This window comes from Nannospalax galili, unplaced genomic scaffold, assembly GCF_000622305.1.
Source record: "Nannospalax galili isolate Female #2095 unplaced genomic scaffold, S.galili_v1.0 scaffold44, whole genome shotgun sequence".
NCBI classification, from domain to species: Eukaryota; Metazoa; Chordata; class Mammalia; order Rodentia; family Spalacidae; genus Nannospalax; species Nannospalax galili.
In genome coordinates this window covers 1,271,106-1,293,714 of record NW_008355789.1, presented here as the reverse complement: position 1 = coordinate 1,293,714, position 22,609 = coordinate 1,271,106, and the positions used below count along the sequence as shown (strand labels likewise).

At 45.3% G+C, this 22,609-nt stretch overlaps 2 protein-coding genes across 6 annotated transcripts in view; both read left to right on the top strand.

Annotated features, from left to right (window-relative positions):
* The first annotated feature begins 7 nt into the window (after window positions 1-7).
* The window catches only part of Scube2 (signal peptide, CUB domain and EGF like domain containing 2), a 79,784-nt gene continuing 57,182 nt past the window's right edge, over window positions 8-22,609 (top strand). Inside the window, exons 1-5 of one of the 3 annotated variants that reach the window (XM_017803264.2) lie at window positions 8-88; window positions 1,223-1,345; window positions 10,187-10,312; window positions 15,806-15,940; window positions 21,539-21,664. In XM_017803264.2, the coding sequence (XP_017658753.2) occupies window positions 10,282-10,312; window positions 15,806-15,940; window positions 21,539-21,664 (292 nt within the window). In that variant the 5' untranslated portion in view covers window positions 8-88; window positions 1,223-1,345; window positions 10,187-10,281. Of the gene's footprint in view, window positions 89-1,222; window positions 1,346-10,186; window positions 10,313-15,805; window positions 15,941-21,538; window positions 21,665-22,609 lie in introns of those variants that run through there. The other 2 variants (XM_029556318.1, XM_029556319.1) reach the window with 2 other exon arrangements.
* Window positions 49-8,977, top strand: LOC108491784 (ATP synthase subunit e, mitochondrial-like). Of its 3 annotated transcripts, none has more exons than XM_029556322.1 (2): window positions 49-88; window positions 8,679-8,977. In XM_029556322.1, the coding sequence occupies exon 2, from the start codon at window positions 8,691-8,693 to the stop codon at window positions 8,904-8,906; it is 216 nt and encodes a 71-aa protein (XP_029412182.1). In that variant the 5' UTR covers window positions 49-88; window positions 8,679-8,690; the 3' UTR covers window positions 8,907-8,977. The 3 variants fall into 3 exon arrangements, with proteins under 3 accessions (XP_029412182.1, XP_029412181.1, XP_029412180.1); XM_029556321.1 differs by lacking the exon at window positions 49-88 and adding an exon at window positions 183-207; XM_029556320.1 differs by lacking the exon at window positions 49-88 and adding an exon at window positions 1,222-1,345.

Genomic DNA, 22,609 nt, shown 5'->3' with positions numbered 1-22,609 from the left:
CTGCTGCTGCTGCTGCTGCTGCTGCCGCCGCCGGGGCTGACGGTCTCCGGCCCGCCGGGCTGGGGCCGAGCCACCCCGCCGCCCGAGGGTGAGTGTCCAGCGGGGGCGCACCTGCGCGGCGCGGGGAGCTCGGTGCCCGGCTTCCCGGGACCCTCCCGCAGAGCCCCCGAAGCCTCCCACTCGGGGCCGGTGACCGGTCCCACCCCGGTGCGTGTCGCTTCCAGTGTCGCCTTGGGGGTCTGCTGGCCAGATCCTCGCTGGCTGAGCCGGGAAGAGGGGCCTAGGGCCTGGGGTCCGGCTCCCCAGTGCACAGATGGGGAAACTGAGATCGCGCCTGTGGCAACTTTTGCTCCTTTTTTGGGTTGGGGGGAGGAGGACGTTCTGGCTGCAGGCTGAGCTCCGGGGACTTGAGAGTGTGCGCCGAACAGCTGCTGTGCAAAGACCTGGAATATGCCTAAGTGCATGGGGAGCAGCCAGAGATACGAACTCTGGACGGGCAGCGCTGACTGCACTTAAAATACTCTCAGAACTCTTTGCTTTGGTATTCATACCCACAGTGGTGTTGAGCCAGGAAACGCTTTGGCCACGGCGTGGTCGCAGGTTGTGAGGATGGCTAGGGTTGTGGCGGAGGCCTCCAGGAACACTTTGGGAGTTTAAGATGGTGTCTACTCAGAGACCAGAGCAAGTTTCACCTCCGTATCCCAAACTCCAAGGAAGCTGAGAGACAGCCGCCTTGGCTTTCTTCCATGGGTTTGGGGCCAACTTGGCTCCTTTAGCAGGCGTTTACTAGATTTTCCTCATGTGCCAGGCACTGTGCAGGTTTGGCATCAGGGACTGTCTCAGTCTGTTGTTAGGACAGGCAAGAGAGTGACAGTTCCAACCCTGCTTATTCTGTGCTAGGAATGGAGCTAAATATACAGAACCCTGTGGTGGGCCACAACCCAACACTGAGGGGTCATGGCTGACTTTCAAGAGAAAGCAGATCTGAACTGAGTCTTGAAGGCTACTAGGCAACAGTGGGGTGATTCCAGTTAGAGGGAACAGTCTGCACCTGGAAATGGGCCTGGACATGGCATGGTTCATCCCAGGGCACCCAGCAGTTTGGGCTTGTGAGAAGTGGAGTGGTGTGGGGTGGTATGGGCTGGTGGGAGATGACATGAAAGAAGGCCAGATCACATTTGGCCTGGGCACCATACCAGAGTCTTGCTGTGCTCTTCTGCAGATGTGGATGAGTGTGCCCAAGGGTTAGATGACTGCCATGCCGATGCGCTGTGTCAGAACACACCCACATCCTACAAGTGTTCCTGTAAGCCTGGCTACCAAGGGGAGGGCAGACAGTGTGAGGGTAAGTGACTTGGGAACAGTGGTGAGCGGGCCAGCAGGGAAGCTCCTACCTCCTTAGGTCTTGTGGGGTTCACTCATGTTGGTTAATTTAACTTCCACCCCTGAGTCATGCTTTTCGGATCTGTGAAAAAGGTCCTTCCCAGAGCTGATGGCAGTTTTATCTGGTTCTGGGAGGTCTTTTTGTCTGGCTTCTGGAAAGGAAATGAGATGCTTTAACATCATTTGGTCCCACCCTGTTCAGGGGCAGAAAGTGAACAGCTTACCTGGACAGCCAGGGGGCCACAGCTGCAATGACTCTGCCTCCTTGGGACAGTTTATACTCCCATCCTGATGACCAAAGGCTGAAGAGTTCTGTCTTCTGCTGGTTCTGGCATCTTCATCCTGTTCATGGCTTTGGACTATTTGGTGTTGGGCTCAGCCAAGCTTTAGAGTTACACTGAAGTCTTGCCCTGTGTGAGTGGCAAGTTCACCCTGGAAACTGTGTGCAGAGGGAGATTTTTAGCCCTTAGTGCTCCAGATCTGAGACCCTGAAGTCTGGACTCTGCCCACTAGGGATTAGATGTGTTTGAACTCAAGCTCAGAACTGGCTGCAGTCTGTGCACTTTCGGGGATGGAAATCACAGAATGCTGGATCTGACAGGGCTCTTCAAGGAGCTTTGGGCCAACTGCATTGCTCATTTACAGATGGAAGATAGGGGACATAGGGCCAGAATCACATAATTAGCTTGCAGGTGAAAATCAGGTCCCCTTCCTATTTCTCGGCCCCAACTCCTCATCTCTGAGGTCCTTGCAGCTGGCTGCTGCCTCTTTGGTTGGGTGAGGCATCCTATGTTTATAGCCACCTGATACCAGAAGTTTAAAGTTAATGAGAGGCATTGAACACAGTTCTGAAGTGCCCTTCTGCCTCTGAACTGGATTTGACAAACATGTGGGAGGCCCCTTTCTCTTTAAGATGCCTTAGACTCCTTACCACTCTGGCTTAACTCTGGTGGGAATTGATCTGAACACCTGTAAGAATTAATCCTACTTAGTGAGCACTTTGAAAAACACATTAAGTGCTTCAGGCAGGAGGTAAACTTTAAATAAATGCCCATTTAATGGCTCAATGGTCATACCTTGATGTTTCAAACTACTGTCTCATCTTCTGGTCTCTGAGTAGTAAAGTTCTTGGTGTTGGATGATATGTAATGTCCAAAGATGCCTAGTATGTGGTAGACACTCATTCTTGTTTTATGCTGTTGTTTTGGTTTTGATTTTTTTGAGACAAGGTCTCATGTAGCCCAAGATGGCCTAGAACTAACTATATAGACAAGGCTGACCTTGAACTCCTGATCCTCCTGCTTTTACTTCCCAAGTGCTAGGATTGCAGGCATGCACCACCCAGCTATAGATTTCTTTTTTTTAATTTAATTTATTTTTTATTTATGTGTATGAGTATTTTGCCTGCATGTATATAAGTGCACCGTGTGCATGCCTGGTGCTGTGGAGGTCAGAAGAGGCCAAAAGAATCTGTGAGATCCCCTGAAACTGGAGTAGAGTCCATTGTCAGCCACCATGCCAGTGCTAAGAAGCCAACCAGGATCCTCTGCAAGAGCAGCCAGTGCTCTTAACCACTGAGCCATCTTTCCAGCCCATATATATTTTTCTTTTTAAAAGAACTTTTTATTTCAAAATAATTTTAGAACAGAAAAGTCGCAAAAGCAGTGCAAATTTGGCTCATGAATATCCTTCACTCATCTTACCCCAAGGTCATCAACTTACAAAAACACAGTATAGTTACCCAAACCAGGAAATTAACAATGACACAGCCTTATTTTAAAAAGCACTGTAAACATTCACATTTCATAATTTTTCCCCGTTCTGTTTCCACTCCAGAATCCAGTTCCAGGTCTGGTCCCACATTCTTCTGTGCCCTCAGTCTGGCCGTGTGTCAGTCTTTCCGTGTCTCTCATGAGGTCTTTTTTTCTTTCTTTCTTTTTTTTTTTTTTTTTTTGGGTCTTTTTGAGACAGAGTCTCTCTGTAGCCCCAGCTGGCCTGAAACTCACTATGTGGACCAGGCTGGCCTTGAACTCACAGAGATCAGCCTGCCTCTGCCTCCCAAGTGCTGGGATTAAAGGCATGCACCACCATGCCTGGCTATGATATCAACTTTTTTGAGAGAGCCCAGGCTAGCCTCTAACTTTCTATGTAGTCAAGGAAAGGAACCCCTTGAACTCCTGATCTTCCTGCCTGTACTTCCTAAGTGCTAGGATTACAGGCATGAAACACCACACCTGGATAATGCAGTGCTGGGGATCCAATTCAGGCTCTCATTCCTGCTAAGCAAGCTCTCTACCAGTTGAGTTACAACCCCAGCCCTGACATCAACACTTTTAAAAAAGAGATTTATTATTTATTTATTTATTTATAGTTTATTGCATGTGCCTTGAATGTATGTATGTGCACCACATACATGCAGGTAACTACAGAGGCCAGAAGAGGGCGTCAAATCTCCTGGAACTGGAGTCACAGGTAGCTTTGAGCTGCCCATTGTGGGTGCTGGGAACTGAACCTGCAAGAGCAGCAAGTGCTGTTAACTACTGAGCCATCTTTCCAGCCCTGACACTGACACTTTTGGTGAATGCTGTGAAGTTCCTTTGCCTCATGTTTTCTCATAACAAGAACTGATAGAAGAGCTGGGCATGGTGGCTATGACAGGAAGATTGTCATGAGTTTGAGGCCAGCCTGGGCTATATAGTGAGCTCAAGGCCAGCCTGGCTATATAGTGAGTTCAAGACCACCCTGGGCTACAATGTGATTGCAGAAAAGGATAGAAGAGAATGTCTTTTGTCTTCTCATGATGATTGGGCATCTGCATTTTTGGTAAAGTTGTCACAGAAACAGTGCTGTGACCTTCCTAGCTCATCACCTCAGGATACATGTTGTCACTGCGTCCCATCCTGGTCCCATCACTAAATCCCATCCTTGGTCACATGGTTTAAGATGGTGTCTGGGACTGGAGAAATGACTCAGCAGTTAAGAGCATTGGCTGCTCTTGCAGAAGACCTGGGTTTGAATCCCAGCAGCTAATAACTATCTGCAACTCCAGTTCCAGGGGATCTGATACCCTCTTCTGGCCTCCGTGAGTATTGCATGACATTGGTACGCTTACACTCATACACATAAAATAAAGATAAATAAAAGAAGTTTAAGATGGTGTCTGTTGGTTCTCCACTGCAAAGTTGCTACTTTCTCCTTTTTCAGTGGAAACCTACTTGGGGAAAGATATTTTGAGACCAATGCCAATATCCTACTTCCCCTCAGATCTTCTGCTCACTGGTGTTAGCATCCAGCTATGGATCTTGTCAGCTGTAGTTATTGCCATGGTGTATGTCTCCTGGAATTTTTGCCTTCCACTCCTCTCTATGCATCTGTGAGTTTGGGTTCTTTAAGGAAGTCTGCCCCTTCTTGCTCGTCCATCTGTTCACTCGTCTACACCACTGTATACTCTTGCATCCTGGTTTATACCTGTCATAGTTCACTTGTAACTTGTTCCATCTTCAGCCACCAGAAGCTCCTTCTCATTGTTTCCTATGTTGTTTTGACATCCTCCCCACTTTGTTTGAGAATTTTCTAATATTTTGTATCACAAGATACTCTGGACTCTTCGTATCTTTTGTGCTTCCCAGCCCTGGAATCAAGCACTTTTCGCTGTGAGCTCTAGTTTCTTTGATTGGAAAACAGATATAGAAGCCCAGATCTGAGTAGTTGGTGTTCCCAGGGGTATCACTGTTCCCAGGCTGCCTCACTGCACAGAGCTAGGAAATACATGCCTGTATACTATTTGTTCTTTTTATGGGGCTGGAGAGATGGCTCAGCGGTTAAGAGCACTGGCTGCTCTTGCAGAGGACCCAGTTTCAGTTCCTAGCACCCACATGGCTGCTCACAACCATCCATAACTCCATTTCTAAGGGATCTGATACCTTCTTCTGGCCTCTGCAGGTATTATACACATGTGGTACACTTGCATACATGAAGGAAATCACTCATATACATAAAATTTAAATAAATCAAACAAAATTTAAATTTAGAATAGTTTCATGTGTATGCGTGTTTGCTTACATGTATGTGTGTGTGCCATGTGCATGCCTGTGCCCAAGGGGGCCAGAGGAGGACGTTGGATCCCCTGGAACTGGAGTTATAGAAGGTATATCATAAGAGTCACCAATTTTATGTGTATATATCAAAGATTTAAAAAATATCTTATTATTTTTATTTTTGTGTGTATGAGTATATTGCCTGGATTTAAGTGTACCCATGTTGTGCAATGCCCATGGAGGTCAGAAGAGGGTGTCAGATTCCCCTGGAAACGAGAGTTACAAATGGTTGTTAGCCACCATGTGGGTGCTGGGAATTGAACCCTGGTCCTCTGCAAGAACATCCAGTGCTCTTAACCACTGAGCTGTCTCTTGAGCCCCTCATAGCAAAGATTTAAATAGATTATCTGAGTTTACAGCCATAAGATATATGGTTTTCAAACATTTTCTTCCCTCAGTAAGATCCCTGATAAATACTTTATTCATAGCTCCAGCCCCTGGTAACTAGTAATCTCCTCTAGATGAACTCATGTAATACACCATCTTTCATGTTTGGATTGTTTCATTTTGAGTAATGCTTTTGAAGCAGTTTCATCCTATAGTCTGTTTTCAAACTTATTCCTTTTCTTCATTGTATAATAGTCCTTCATATAAATCTATTGTGGGCATTGTTTGCTTTAAATTCATGATTGTACTTTATATCTGTTTCTACTCTCTAGATTAAAATTTCAGGTCTCTGATTTTTTTTAAAGTTTTTAAATTAAGTTTTTGTGAATTTCATGTTTGTTTGTTTTTGAGACAGAGTCTTGCCGCTAGACTTATGATCTCCTGTTTCAGCCTTTTGAGATTACAGATGAATATGATCAAGCCTGGCCTGTATCCAACTTGTAGCTCTTATCACCAATGCTTTCATGTATATGCCTTTAAAATTTTTTTAGATAGGGTCTTATGTAGCCCAGGTTGGCCTCAAACTTGCTATGTAGCCAAGGATGATCTTGAACTTCTGATCCTCCTGCCTCTACCTCTCAGGTGCTGGGGTTACAGGTGTGCACCACCATGCAGGGTGCATGGTGAATCCAGGGCTTTCTGTATGCCAGACAAGCATTCTGCCAACCCATGGCAACCCATGTATAGGCCTTTTTATGCACATATATCTTCATTTCTTTTAGGTATATGTCTAGGAGTAGAATTGATGGTAATTTATACTTAACCTTTTAAGAAACTGCTAATTTGACCATTCATTGACCACGACATCAAAGACATAGGCCGCAAATGAAAATACAGAAAATTGGACTTAATGAAATTTTAAAATTATATGTTAGCTGGGTGTGGTGGTGCACGCCTTTAACCCCAGCACTGGGGAGGCAGAGGCAGGCAGATCTCTGTGAGTTTGAGGCCAGCCTGGTCTACAAAGCAAGTTCCAGGCCAGCTGGGGCTACAGGGAGACCCTGTCTCAAAAAGACAAAAAAAAAATTATGTGTCAAAAGACAATAATGACATTATTTGAAAGGTAGCTCACAGAATGAAAGAAAGTGTTTGCAAATCATTTATATAAGGGGATAATATCCAGACTATATGGAGAATTCTAAACTCAATACCAAAACCCAACTCAAAAATGGACAGAGGAGGCCTGGAGAGATGACTCAGTGGTTAAGAGCACTGACTGCTCTTGTAGAGGACTCTAGTTCGATTCCCAGCACCCACATAGCGGGCACTCACACTGTGGGACATGGCGGCTAACAACTGTCCGTAACTCCACCTCCAGGGGATCCAACATCTTCTGACCTCCATGGGCATTGCATGACACAGGTGCACTTACACACATGCAGGCAATACACTCATGCACAAAATAAAGATAGTAAAATATTTTTAAAATGGGCGAAGGATATAAATAGACATTTCTCCAGAGAACAGGTACAACTGGCCAATAAACACATGAAAAAAATGCTCAGTATCACTAGTGAAAAGATGTTTCACATTGCTAATGACTAGGGAAGTGGAAGTCAAAACTATAGAGAACTGTCCCTCATCTGATGGCCACGATCCAGAAATAAAACAGAAAATCAGTGTTGGTGAGGATGTGGAGATATTAAACCCTTATACACCATTGGTGAGAATGTTGGTGGTATAGCCAATGGAAAACAGTATGGTGGCCCATCTAAAGTTTAAGATCAAAATTATTGTATGATCCAGCAGTTCTACTGGTCTATACCCAGTATAGTGAAAGGAGAGTTTTGATGAGATATATTAAACATTTTAAATTACCATATGTGTGTGTATGTGTGTGTGTGTGTGTGCACGCACGTGTGTGCCTGTTCTTATAGAGGACCTGGATTCATTTCCAGCACTCACATGGCAGCTAACAATCACCTGACACTCCAGTTCCAGAGGTTCCAATGCTCTCTTCTGGTCTCTGTAGGCATTGCTTGACATGAGCACACTTACATGCATGCAGGCAAAACACTCATACACATAAAATAAAAATAAATGAAAAGTAAAGTATAAAAAGAACTTTGCCAGGTGTAGTGGCACACACCTTTAATTCCAGCACTTGGGAAGCAGAGGCAGGTGGATTGCTGAGTTCAGCCTGGTTTACATAGTGAGTTCCAGGCCACTTGGGGTTACAGGGAAACTCTGTCTTAAAAAGACTTCAAAAAAAAAAAAAAGTCATTTCCATATCATCTTTGGTGAAATATCTAAATCTCTTGCCCATGTTAAAATTGAGCTGTTCTTCCTTAAGTTGTCAGAGTTTTGTAAGCCCTTTATCAGGTATATAACTTGCTAATATTTTCTAGTAATCTGTGGTTTGTCTTTCTTTTTTTTTTTTGGAGACAAGGTCTTCTTGTAGCCCCAGCTGTTCTGGAACTCACTATGTAGACCAGGCTGGCCTTGAACTCACAAAGATCCGCCTGCCTCTGCCTTCCAAGTGCTGGGATTTAAAGGCCTGTGCCACCATGCCCGGCTTATTTTCTTTTTCAAAAAAAATTATTTATTTATTTTACCAGCTGGAGAGATGGCTCAGTGGTTAAAAACACTGGTTGTTCTTGCGGAAGACCTGGGTTCGAATCCCAGCACCCACATGGCAGCTAACAACTGTCTGTAACTCCAGTTCCAGGAGATCCAACAGCCTCGTCTGACCTCCGCAGGCGTTGCATGACACGGGTGCACTTACCTACATGCAGTCAATACATGCGTACACATAAAATGAAAATAATTTAAAAATTTTTTTAAAAATTATTTATGACTTCCGGCATGAAGGTCGCGGACAAGATGGTTCCCCCGGTGCAGGTCTCTCTGCTCGTCAAGCTCGACCGATACTCCGCCCTGGTCCTCGGCATGGCCTATGGAGCCGAGCGCTACAGTTACCTAAAACCCCAGGCTGAAGAGGAGAAGAGGGTGGCAGCGGAGGAAAAGAAGAGACTGGATGAACTGAAACGGATTGAGAGAGAACGGGCAGAAGCTCAAGATGACAGCATATTCAAGTGAAGCACCAGCGAGCTTGGCTTTCTCCAGCCCCAAGGATGAATAAAGATTTGTCATTGTGTGGTGAAAAAAAAGATTTATTTATTTTTATTTTATGTGTATGAGTGTTTTGTCTGCATCTATGTAAGTGCACCCATATCGTGTCCAGAAGGGTGCTTTGGATTCCCTGGAACTGGAGTTATGGACAGTTGTTAGCTGCCACGTGGGTACTGGGAACTGAACCCGGGTCCTCTGCAAGAGCAGCCAGTGCTCTTAACCCCTGAGCCATCTCTCCAGCCTGTCTTCATTTTCTTGATGTTTTTTGAAATATAAAAGTTTTAAATTTTGATAAAGTACCTTAAGTTTATTAATTATGTATTTGGTGTTGTAGCAAAGAAATCTTGACCTCACTTAAAATCTCAACTATTTTTCTTACGTGTTTTCCTTAAAACCTTTATTGTTTTTGCTCTTACACTTAGGTGTCTGATCTTTGTTGATTTTTGTGTATGGTATGAACTAAGGCTCTAAAATCATCTGCATATGAGTACTCAAGTTGTCCCAGCACTGTTTGTTGTAAAGACTATTGTTTCTCCCAAGGAATTGCTTTAGTACTTTTATCTAAAATCAAACGATCACAGCTGAAAATTTTTTTCCTGCACCCTCAGTTCTGTTCCAATGATCTCTTCATCCACAGACTCACTGTCTTAATAAGTATAGCTTCATAATATGCTCCTCCAGATGCATCACCAGGGTTTTATCTCTTCTGAGTCTTTTTTCATTCCCACATAAATTTTAGGATAGGCTTGTCAATTGTAGAAAGAAAGCATGCTGAAATTTTGTTTGTATTTATATCATCTTGAATATAATATAGTATAGATATTCTTTGGCATTTTGATTTTTCCCATTTAACAGTATATTCTATGAAATATTCCAAATATGCTCATAGAAATCTTCTTGATTCTCTTTCAGAGCTATATAGTACTCCATCAAGTAAATGTGCCATATCAATTAAACTGCTCTTTTTTTTTTTGTCTTTTTGAGACAGGGTCTCCCTGTAGCCCCAGCTGTCGTGGAACTCACTATGTAGACCAGGCTGGCCTCAAACTCACAAAGACCCGCCTGCCTCTGCCTCCCAAGTGCTGGGATTAAAGGCGTGCACCACCACGCCCAGCAGCAATGAATAATTTGTGCATGCTTACTTTTATGTTTGTATTCTAAGAAATGGGCTGGCTAAAAGGTAGATGCCTACATATGTTTCCCAAAGAAATGGCACCTGTTGGGCTTACTTGCGGTTCATCCCTCAGACATCAACGAATGTGACAGTGAGCTCAACGGAGGCTGTGTCCACGACTGCTTGAATATCCCAGGCAACTATCGCTGCACCTGCTTTGATGGCTTCATGTTGGCTCACGATGGCCATAACTGTCTTGGTAAGAAAAACATTGACCATGGCAGTTCCCCTCTGCCTGTCCCCAAGCTTCCTTTTTCCTTTAGTGAACACTTAACCCATTCAAACAAAAAAAAGGAGGGGCTGGAGAGATAGTGCAGTTGATAGTGTGCTTACCTAGCATGCAGGAAGCCCTGGGTTTCATCCCCAGCACTGCAAAACTAGGCATCATGGTGCATGCCTGTAATCCCAGCAGTCAGGGGGTAGAGGCAGGAGGATCAGGAATTCATGGTCATCCTTGGCTACATAGCAAGTTTGAAGCTGGCCTACATGAGACCCTGTCTCAACTTAAAAAGACAAAAAGGAATCAAGGGATCAGATAAATGTGATTTTGGGCCCTTTAGACATCAGACACATTAGACTACATGATAGAAAACTGAATAGATAAATTGCCTTAGTCCAAGGAGATGAGTGGACACTGCCATTACTATCTGTTGATTTTCTGACAGTGACATCACCATTTAAACCTCAAGTCTTCTGTGAAGTTTCCTATTTTTAAAAATATTGTATTTATTATTTTTATTTTATGTGTATGAATGTATTGCCTGAATGCATGTAAGTGCACCTGTGTCATGCAATGCCCAGGGTGGTCAGAAGAAGGCATTGGATTCCCCTGGAACTGGAGTTATGGATGGTTCTTAGCTGCTATGTGGGCGCTGGGAATCAAATCCAGGTCCTCTGCAAGAGCAGCTGGTGTTCTTAACTGCTGAGCCATCTCTCCAGTCTCAAGGATTCTGTTTTTTTAAGTGCTGTGTCTTTATTCTGAAATTAGGTGTATGTTCTTGTCCTTAATACTTTGAGTAGGTGCTTGGGTCACAACCAGATTAGACCCCCTCCTTTTTATCTAGAAAGAACAAATTAAACAGAAGCTTTCCATGAGCATCTCATAGTATTCCACAGAGCAGACACATCCATTGGCATTTCCGTCCCTACAGTGGAGACTGCAGAGGGTTTCCACTGGCTCCTCATGTGATGACCAGGTCCAACCCTGTGCATCGCAATGGATAGGGTTGAGGTTGGATAGTCTTTAGGATGCAGCACATCTGGCAGCTGGTTCATTTTGCTAGGCTCATGTGTCAGCTGTACAGGAGGACATTATCCTGATGACCCTTCATGTGGCTGACCTGCTGGCCAACTAAGGTACAACTTGAACCAGGCTCTGCCTGGGAGTGAGCTATTCAAATGCTCCTTTATCATGTGGTAGGAATGACCACTTGATCAAATGCCTAGAGGTTGGCTTAAAGACCCCAGAGGTGCCAGAGTGATGATCCAGTTGGCAAATTCTGACTATGGAAACATGAGGGTTGGCATTAGGATCCCCAGCACCCATGTAAATCTGGGCATGGTGGAACATACCTGCAGTCCCAGCACTGGGGAGGCAGAGTCAGGCAGATCCCTAGAGCTCATTGGTCAGCCAGTCTAGCCAATCATTGATCTCTATGTCCAGTGAGAGACCCTGACTCAAAAATAAAATGAAGGAAGACACCTGACATTGACCTCTGGCCTCTGCACTCATGCACATACCCACATGAATGCATACATGTAACACACACAACATATTCTCTCCCCCCCCTCTTTCATAGATACACACACACACACACACACACACACACACACACACACACACTCATTCACACATAGTCCCTAGAAAAGTTCATGCAGAACTGTTTTGAGGGGAGGGGTTGTGCTCTTGAGTGGAGGAGGAGAATGGTTTCCATTTGGGACTCAATCTTGGTGTCGACCACAGTATCACCTGGCACTCCATATTGGTGTAAATGCTGGGCTTTCCTGTCCGTGCCCCCATGAAAGAGGTCAGACTTTGGGTGCACAGGCATGTGGCCTTCCAAGCCTGCAGCTGTCAGTAAGACTTGATGGATGGCTAGGGGAGAAAACATTCCTTTGCATGCTTCCCAGGCAGGCAGTACCACAAAGGACACAATTGAGAGCAATCCCGAGAGCAGAAATATATTAAAAACTTGGAAAAGGCTGTAATTTGCTGGAAAGCATCCATGCTGGGGATTGGTTGGTTTTGTTTTTCATTTTCAGGGGGTAGAAATTCCCTTTGGTTTGCCAGTGGTGACATTTTGAGGGCTCATGATGATTGACCTGCTCTTTACTATTGTGCTCGAATCCACAACCTCGGGATGCGGAGGAGGAGGGCTGAGAACCTGGGCCAGGGCAGAGAGGGGCTTTCTGAACACAGGCTTGCCTAGACATTGCCAGGCCTGGAGTTTTGTCTTAGCCAACAACAGATAGTTCAACAGAATGCCCTTGTCACTCTCCTGGGGTCTCTTCATGGACTCTGTCAAGCATCTGCTTTGCACAGACCCGGAACATCTACTGAGCATGTGTTCACGGCTTAAGGAGTCCTCCTAAGGAAGGTACAAGAGGGCTGGGGATGTAGGTCAGTTGGTAGAATGTTTGCCTAGCATGCACAAATCCCCTGGGTTTGATTCCCAGCACCCCATAAAACAGGTCTGGTAGCACACACCTCTCTAATCCCAGTATTTTGGAGGTAGAGGCAGGGGGATCAGGAGTTTAAAGTTATCCTCAGCCACATAGCAAGTTTGAAGCCAGCCTGGACTTTATGATACCGTGTCGAAGAAGAAGGAGAAGAAGAGGAGGAAGAAGAGGAGGAGAAGGAGGAGAGGAGAAGGATCTGAGGGAATGCTGTCCATTTGGAAGAGTAGGACCGGCACACAGAACCTTTTTGGGGCCAATACACTTTGTAGCAAGACATTTTTGTGACAGGAAAGAATTCAGAGCCAAGATTCCTCAGAAGTGGCAGGTTTCTATGTCCTCTGGGATGACTTTTTCTGTGGCCAGTCCCCTAGCCACCCATTGGCTACAACTATACCAGCCAGAATGCAGGTCTCAGATCCAGTACCACGTCCAGTTCTGAGACCCGAGTGCTGCGGCCCGGGAAGCAAATGCTGCTCTTCCCTGAAGCCTGCCCACCTGGACTGTTTCCATTTATGGCCAGTTATCCCAGCAGTTTGGCTTTGTAGCGATTTTCTTGAGAAGTTTAGCAGGGAACCATTGCCCAGTCTTCAGTGAAACCCAGTTACATTGGTGTCTCTGGAGGAGACGACCAGGCATTTGCCTTGAGGCAGAGTCTGAAGACATTGGCCAGCTGGTGATAAGTATTTTCATGAGAACACACACTTTATTTATTCCATCTCAGTGTGTCACTCACCTTAATGACACATTGCCGATTGCTTTGGAGAGAAGACATAGGGGTTGGCATGTGGAGTGGGGTGACTGTGGCCCAGAGGAGAGCTCTACTCACTATGAGTCCTCCCCGAGGAATGCCTGGGCCAGGTGTCCCAGCACAGCTTCTTCTGGAATGTGCTTCCTTTGCCCTTTGGCATAAGTGGGGCATTTGTTAGGCTTCAGGGGATGGCTGCAGTCCCATCAGTTTGGGTGAGCATTGCCCGGTAGTGTGGGAGGACCCATGCCTGTAAGATCTGAAGCTTGAAACCAGATAACAGATATTTAAATGTGAGTTTTCTGGTTACAGATACACCCAGGAGTTAGTGATAGGCACATGAGATATTAGCTGCAGAAGATGAATTGTTTTTTTTTATCAGCTTTCTCCTGGAGCCTTTGTGGTATCTGAGGTGCTTCTGGAAATTTCTTCTTTGACTCTGGTGATCTGTATTCTGCTGCTTGTTGCTCATCCATTGACCAGTTAATGAACATCTACCTGGTTCCAGTGCTCTACTAATTATTATATTATGTATGTAATAATATCTATTATTAGATAATAACAAAAATCTGTCCACAAGGAGAGTGCAATCTAGTGGAGACACACAGGTAAAGGGTGTTGAGAACATAGCCGAGTTAAGTGGCTCAGGACAGCTGTGCCAGGGTCTCAGGCCATAGTGGAAGGAAGGTGTCTGAGGCCACCTTGGAGTGGGTAGCAGCAACAGGTCAGGGGAGCTTCCTCCTGCCTTTCTGACAGCTCTTTCCCTAGGCTCTGGGGACTCCTGCTGACTCTACTTCTGTTCAGCTACAGGTCCTGTCCAGAATCCTACCTCAAGCTCCCCTTTTCTGCCCCCTCTCTCTGCTTTCCCACATCCCTGTCTTTGGCGCTCTCATTTGGGAGTAAATGGTTTTCAAAGCTGTGCTCACACCATCATGTTCTCTGCCCATGACTCTTCTGCTCCCTCACACCTGTTGAACCCAGCCTTGAATTTCAGCCTGTCAGGCACATCCCTCTCTACCTTGAGGGAAGGGAGCAACCCCATCCCAATTCCTGTTTCTGAGCCCAGTGCTAGTCTTCCCCACATTTCTTTCTGGAAGACCTCCTTCCTGTCCTCTAAAGGAGAAAATAGTTATGTGGCAGTCTCTCTGGGGCACCTTGTCTACCCAACAGTTTTCTTTCTTTTAAAAAATATTTTATTATGTTTATTTTATGTGTGTTAGTGTATTGCCTGCATGTATGTAAGTGCACTTGTGTCATACAATGCCTGTGGAGGTCAGAAGAGAGCATCAGATCCTCTGGAACTGGAGTTATGGATGGGTGTTAGCTGCCTGCCATGTGGGTGCTAGGATTTGAACCCCAGGTCCTCTGCAAGAGCAGAGCCATCTCTCCAGTCCCCACCCAACAGTTTTCTATGCCAGTCTTCCCAGCACACCCCACAAGCATCAGCTCCATCCCCTTCTCCAGAACTGCCTGGGACTGTGTGGGGTACACATGTGCCAGACCCCAGGCTTTCCATCTTTTCCGCCACGGCTGCCGTCATTTTCCCAAAGTGGGGGTCTAGCTGTGACACCCCATTGCAGTGCTTCCCACCTGCCTCCCAAGCCAAACCGGCTTCTTTGCCTGCTGTTTAAGACCCGGTCTTGTGACCTCAGTCCATCTTCCCAGCTGTATCTCCTGTGACTTCCCTCCACGTCTTCTGTGCTCTAGCCAAATGGCATGACTCACTGCTATCGAATACACTCCATGCTTCCCAGTCTCTGTGTGAGGGGAGGGCTCACTGGCCCTTCAGCCTGTAATCTCTTCTCTCCTGGTTTATAATTGAAGGAATCTTGAGGGCCCATCCCTTAGGAGTTTCCCCTTAAAAGCCATGCTGATACTACACAATCAGAGGCAAGCCGCTTTGCCTGTCCCACCCTTCACCTTATCTTAGAACCCTTTGTACATTGTCTTTTCCTCTCCTGAAGGCATTCTCAAGAAGCTAAGCGTTATCTTGCCCATCTTGCACTGTGCTTTGGAAAGTGAAGGTGTTCCATCTGAGTCTGTGAACTGATTATCATGTGTTTGAGCCAGGGGCCTGACCAGGTGAGCCCCAGACTCATAAGGACTTGGTGAATCATGCCCGGGCCCTTTTGACTCTGCCTCTGAGAGTTTCTGTGATGCAGGGACAAGAAGGGGGACCTCCCCTCTGCTTAGCAGGAGCCCTTGAGCTGCCAAACCGGGTGTTTGGAACAGTCACAAAAGTAAAAGTTGAGTCTTCTCTCCCTCCAGATGTGGATGAATGTCTGGAGAACAACGGCGGCTGCCAGCACACCTGCGTCAACGTCATGGGGAGCTACGAGTGTCGCTGCAAAGAGGGCTTCTTCCTGAGTGACAATCAGCATACGTGCATTCACCGCTCAGAAGGTACCTCAGCTCTGCTGAGAGTCCCCACCCCCATGTATACACAGTGACTTCAGCAAGGAAGTAAAGTGTCTAGAGAGCCTTGGAGGCTCAGGGACAGACAAGCCGAGAATGGCCAGGGAGCCTCCAGCAAATTATTTTACCTTCATCTTCCTCACCCAGAAACTTCAGTACTGAGGTCTGTGGGAGCGCTGAGGTCCTTGCAAATGGTCACGCCCTCTGATCCTAATCTTAAAATGGAGTACATTTCAAACATTGCGTACAAGGCTCTGGAGAAATAAGGCGGACAATTTGCCAAGTTTTTTCAAAAAGATGCGAAAACCACAGTACCAGTGTGAGCCTGCCCCTCGCTCTGGGCTGGGGATAGGGGTGGGGGTAGGAGCTGGATTCTCCCCCGGGGACTGGCCTCATGTTCTGCTTTCAGCCTCTAGCCACATCTGGCCCTTCCCTGGGTTTTGCATTTTTGCACTCTAAGCATCTAGGGCTGGGGGTGGGGGGTGGTGAGGGAAGAAGGAAAGGAACCCCATCCCTGGACATAGGGCCATTAACTCCTAAATTTTCAGAAAACTGCTCTCTGATGGCCTGCCTTTCATTTTCTGTGCTTTGAGTTTTATATCTTTTTTTCCTTTTCTTTTAATTCCTGTGACTTTGTTGGAGCCTTGAGAGGGAGAGGCATCAAGGCCAACTGACCAATCGGTTATTTTTAACTGAATGCCATCCTTTTAATTCCCTGCTTTTTCTTAATAATCACATCCTGGTGGCCACATTTCTCTGGGAATACATCTGCCTGTTTCTAGGTTAAGGGCCCTAAATATTAGACTATTAACAACTCCTCATAGCACATGATGTTGCTCATTTATTCCCATGACTTAAGAGTGAGGTCATTTTAAGTTCTTTCACTGTTTAATCACAACTCTGGAAATGTATTGTTTATCATGGCTTTTCAAGAGTTTCTCCATGGAAGATGACTTTGCCCCATTGTCAAAGAGGAGAGAGAGATGTGAGAGAGAGAGAGACAGAGAGAGAGAGAGACAGAGAGAGAATGAGACAGACAGACAGAGAGAGAGAGAGAGAGAGAGAGAGAGCGCTCTTAGGTTGCACTGATCTAGAAGAACTCACTGAGAAGGCACAGGTGGTAGTGGGATGTGGGTTTGATGGCTGCTATCACCCTAGCGTTCTAGGGAGAAAGAGTGATATATATTGGCCCTGATTTCTTATCTCATGCTAGGCATGGCCCTTGCAGAGAGGCCCTGGGTTCCATCTTCCTGCTGGGTCTCTGGTTCTAGTAGGCACTGAATGAAGTTTTGTCTTAAGTCCAGAACAACTGGAGATAGGAATGAGTTAAGGGGCCAGGCTTGAATGTCGTGAATCTTGGAGCATCTCTCCTTTTAGTTGCTCAAACCTGCTTCAAGTGAAGTCACGCTGGCTTTCTCTTCTGGTGGCTGGGGAGGGAAGAAATTACTTGCCTGTAAAGCCATTGCCTGAATACCCCCAGGATAGACTTCACCCACCACAACAGCTTGCAGAGCTTGGTCTCCTACTTACCTTGTGTTCCAGAGCCCTGGCTCAGCTGGCCTCCCCTCTCCTATACACCCCTAAACTGATTTGAGACCCAGGCTTCTCAGAACAGAGGTAAACACCACTGCAGTTCCTCTCCGTGAGCTGTATTTTCTAACTTTTCTACAATTCAGACATTCTTGGATCCCCCAGTGAGTATTTGAAATGAACATAGTTGTCTGGAACTAAAACCAAAATCCAAGAATTGAGGTCTGGAAGCACTCTGATTTTCTGTTGTGTTTCAACCTGATTGTCTGGCAAATTCCCCCCAGTGTGAGCCAGCCAATTACAGCAATTTGCAGTGGCAGCCCCTTCTATCCTGAGGTTTCAGTTCTTCAAACAGAACAGAGCCTAAGAATCATCCCTTAGGACTTTTCCCTTCATGTGCATAGTAACTCTTAGAAATTGTATTAAAACAGACTTTAAAACTCATTGTGGAAACCTGAAAACTTGTTTAAAGTGGGTAATACCACAGGCTAGTATTTTATATTACTACTGTTATTTTTAAATAGTTATTTACTAATACAGGGGAATCTGGCAGTTGACTGAGGGAAACTGAAGCTACTGATTTTTTTTTTTTTTATCCTTAGAAAGCCTGAAGCTCTGATAAAGAGACTGTGTTTTCACCCATGTAATGGGGTAGGCTGGAGACAAGCCCCTTTGTTCCTATTCAGGGGTGCTCAGGCTCTCAGGATGACCCTCTTTTGTCTTGTCTGCTCTGGTGTATTTGAATTGGAAGGTGTGCTGCTGCCCTGTCCGAGTTTCAGGGAGGTGTCTGGGCTGGGAGGAAGGCGCTGCATCTCCTCAGGGCTCACTTCTCATTCTAGATATTGTTTTTCAGCTCATTTTCAAGCCATATCCATATTTTATTTTCAGTTTCTAGAAATATCCCAAAGTGGAACCTTGGCTGGGGAACACCAGGATGGGGGACATTTCCAGGGTTTCTGAGCTGTTTCTCTTCAGGTGAACCCCTAGCTCCAGACAGGACTGCCAGACCAGGTCCAAGGGAAGAGCTAAGGCCCCTGCTGGGCTTCCTGGTTTGAAATGAATTCCTCCATCTCTTCTAGTGATGGCCTTGGTTTTTTAAAGAAATTGTTATTAGTAATACAACTTATATTTTATTTTTATTTAATTTTTAATTATTGAATTTTTAAATTTTCTCTTTTAAAAAATATTTTATTATTCTCATTTTATGTGGACAAGTGTATTGCTTGCCTGTAGGTAGGTGCACCTGTGTCATACAATGCCCACAGAGGTCAGAAGACAGTGTCAGATCCCCTGGAACTGGAGTTATGGACAGTTGTGAACTGCCATGTGGGTGCTGGGAATCGAATTTGGGTCCTCTGCAAGAGCAGCCACTGTACTTAACCACTGAGCCATCTCTCCAGCCCCAGAATTTTTATGATTTTTATTCAGTATATTTTGATTGTATTTAGAGCCCCTCCCCTATTTGCACCTCTCCTTACTATCCCATGCCCATGTATTATATAATTTAATGAACTCTATCATATATGTACATGTATATATGTATATATACATATATATATGAAGGCCTATGGAGTCTAATTTGTGTCCCGAAATGTCCTTCAGTGTGGGTCCATCCAATGGAGCCTGGTTAACCTACCAAGAGTCACACCCTTGAAAGAGACTGATTCTCACCTTCCCAGCAGCCATCGATTGCCAATAGTTCCCCAGGTAGGGTTGGAGTTTCTTACCTACTTCCCCATGTCTATGCTGGGATTTTGCCTAGTTTGGGCTTGTGTGAGTGGTGGCCTTGTTTTGAGTTGAGGTACTGTGAAGGTTTTTGAGGTCACCTCTTGAAAGGCCATCTGCATTTCCAGAGTTGTCTAAGTCCTCACCTCCTGGTGATGTCAGGTCTAACTTGCTATGATAGGACATCAGGGTAGCTTCTCTGTGTATCCCCATGGCTTCTGGTCTTCCTTACAAACTTGTGTAAATGAACTGCGCTGGGCAGTAAGGGTCACTTTCAGAAGTCTTAGACACATAAGCAGAGTAAAAAAGACCCTGAAGACAAAGGGAACCTGTTTGAGGAGTTTACTTTGTCGGGGTTCCTGCCATGGTATCTGGAGCACTGTCAACATTTACCTGCAAGTGTCACCCTGCTGCAGTTACTGTACATGTTCCATGAGCCCAAAGACAAGCTCAGTGCTTGTTGGGTCTTTTGGAGAGGGCAGGACACTACCAACACAGGCAGCTTTCACCTTCTGTGCCATCTGGTACTGAGGAGTGATGACATCTTCGGAAAGTGCCAGCCAGAGTAGACAGATAGAGAGCTTTGCAGCTACCAGTGCAAACTTCTTTCTCTGCTTCTTGACAGCAGCCCTTGGTAGGGGCCGATGAATCCCAGCAGATTGTGTGTGGTGTCTACAGACAGCTCAGAACTGTCAAAGGAAAAGCAAGGTGGTCTTTGGAGAGACCCAAGGGAGCAGAGGATGTCTTAACTGCTGCACTGTCTTTTGAAATAGAAACGGCAACTTTGTTGAAGCAACTGTTCCGTGACACACAGGTGGATAGAGAAGGCTTATTGCTTTAATAGACCCTATGGTTTTAGGAGCCCACATGGAATAGTATTCTATCCCAGAGGAGATGAATAAAACCTTCCTGTACTTGGGTTTAAAGCAGCCTTACTTCCAGGATTAGCAAGTCTGATTGGTTGTCTAGCCATTGAGAATCAAGTCAGCACTCCCAGGGATGTTTTAGAGTTCTATTACACAAATGTCAAGAAAGAACATGTGAACATATCCTTATTAATCCAGTTCTAACTGAGCCGACATGTCTTGAGACTATGCTTGAGTGTGGTGTGTGTTTCTTTAGAGTGCTGGCAGGCAGCAAGGTCTCAGCAGATTGGTTTCCCGATGAGGCAGGATGCTGATGTCCCACACAGGTGCTCCTGTGCCATTAAACCACCCAGCACCTATGAGCCTCTTTCTTGTAGTCATTAGCATAGTTTGGGCTTGATGGATTCTGACAGTACAGGTACAGCAGTTACATGGCAGCTAAAGGATTTTTATTATTTATTTATTTATTTATTTATTTATTTATTTATATACCAGTTACTAACTCTGTTTATTGCATTTATTTATTTATTTATTTATTTATTTATTTATTTAATCTTTTTGAGACAAGGTCTCCCTATAGTCACAGATGGCCTGTAACTCACTATGTAGACCTGGCTGGCCTTGCACAGAGATCTTCCTGCCTCTGCCTCGAGTGCTGGGATTAAAGGCATGTATCACCATACCCTGCTAAAGGAATTCCTTTTCTTCTCCTGTGTTCTTGTTGTGGAATGCTGTCTGTCAAAGGCATACACTCTGAATCTGCAGAGGGAGGGACCAAGAGATGAACTGAGGGTCCCATAAGAGAGGCCTCTACAGATGTTCGTGTAGTGATGTGAAAATAGAGTAGACACACTCACCTCCAAACTGGTGGGAGTTGAGTCTCTCCTTCTACCATGTGGGTTTGGGGGATCAAACTGAGGTCATCAGGCTTCTCTGTAAGTACCTTTATCCATGAGCCATCTCACTAGCCTGATGTATTTTAACATGTGGGGCTGGGCTCCTGAAAGGTGGCACATGTCTATAACCCCAGTACTTGGGAGGTGGAGGCAGGAGGATGATGAGTTTTAGGTAAGTCTGGATTATATAAGGAGTTCGAGGCCAACTTGGGATACATAGCAATACCCTGTCTCAAAAAACAATGATAAAATAAAAATAACAAAATAGGGGCTGGAGAGATGACTCAGCAGTTAAGAGAACTGTTATAACTCCAGTTCCAGGGATCCGATGCCCCCTTCTGACCTCCATGGGAACTGCACAACATGGGTGCACTTACATGTATGCAGGCAATACAGTCATACACATAAATGAATAAATAAAATATTGAACAATAAAATAACGAAACGAAATAAAATGTGAGGCTGATGGAGACGCAGGAGTGCAAGCTTACAGCCCACCTCATCGTCGAGACCCTTGCAGCTCTCCTTGCAGCACCCCTGCTCATTTGCTACATGCTGCTGTTTTGCAGAGGGTCTGAGCTGCATGAACAAGGATCATGGGTGTAGTCACATCTGCAAGGAGGCCCCCAGGGGCAGTGTTGCCTGTGAATGTCGGCCTGGTTTTGAGTTGGCCAAGAACCAGAGAGACTGTATCTGTAAGTATGAACTGTCACTCAGCTCAACTGAGGAGGGTCTACCCAGAGGTTGCCTTCAATAGCCGGGGGTCTGAAAACCCACCACACAGCACAACCACAGCTCAGGGACACAAGGACAACTTGGAGTCATTTCTTTCCTTCCACCGTGAGGGTCCTGGGGAACGAAACTCATCAGGCTTAGCTGCAGGTGCCTTTACCCTCTGAGCCACCTTGCCAGCCCAATAAACTTATTTTTTTAATTAAATATTTTTAAAGATGTCACTGTTTAAGTACTATTGTTACAGCATTTGAAGAATTAAAAAAGAAGCCAGTTGTGATGGCATGCTCCTATAATCCCAGTATTTGGGAAGTAGAGGGAAGAGGATCAGGAGTTGGCTGCATATTGATTGGAAACCAGGCTGGGCTACATGAGACCCTGTCTCAAAAGACAACAACAACAACAACAACAACACACACACACACACATACACACACACACACACACACCACAATCCAGAGCCTCAGAGCCATTCGACAAGGCCAGCTCTTTTGATTTTTTAATATTATTTAGTCTTCATTCATATGCACACATGATTTGCACATGGGTTGTGATGATACAATGGCTTCTTTCTCACATTGCAAATATGTAATTTGTTCTTTTAAATTAGAAAATTAGGGGCTGGAGAGATGGCTCAGCAGTTAAGAACACTGGTTGTTTTGCAGGAGACCTGGGTTTGAATCCCAGCACCCACAAGGCAGCTATCAACTGTCCGTAACTCCAGTCCCAGGGGATCTGACAGCCTCTTCTGACCTCCACGGGCATTGCACGACATGGGTGCACTTACCTACATGCAGGCAATACAAGCATATATATAAATAAAAATAATTTTAAAAAATTGAAACACACACACACAAATATTTATATAATTTAAATTTTAAAAACCATAATTGCATAAACATTGAAAG

Excerpts from the sequence above, each read along its gene's own strand:
- LOC108491784 (XM_029556320.1), top strand. The coding sequence starts at position 1,250 with ATGACTGCCATGCCGATGCGCTGTGTCAGAACACACCCACATCCTACA. Across the intron at positions 1,346-8,678 it reads GGAGGGCAGACAGTGTGAGG|GTCGCGGACAAGATGGTTCC; the intron begins GTAAGTGACTTG and ends TCCGGCATGAAG.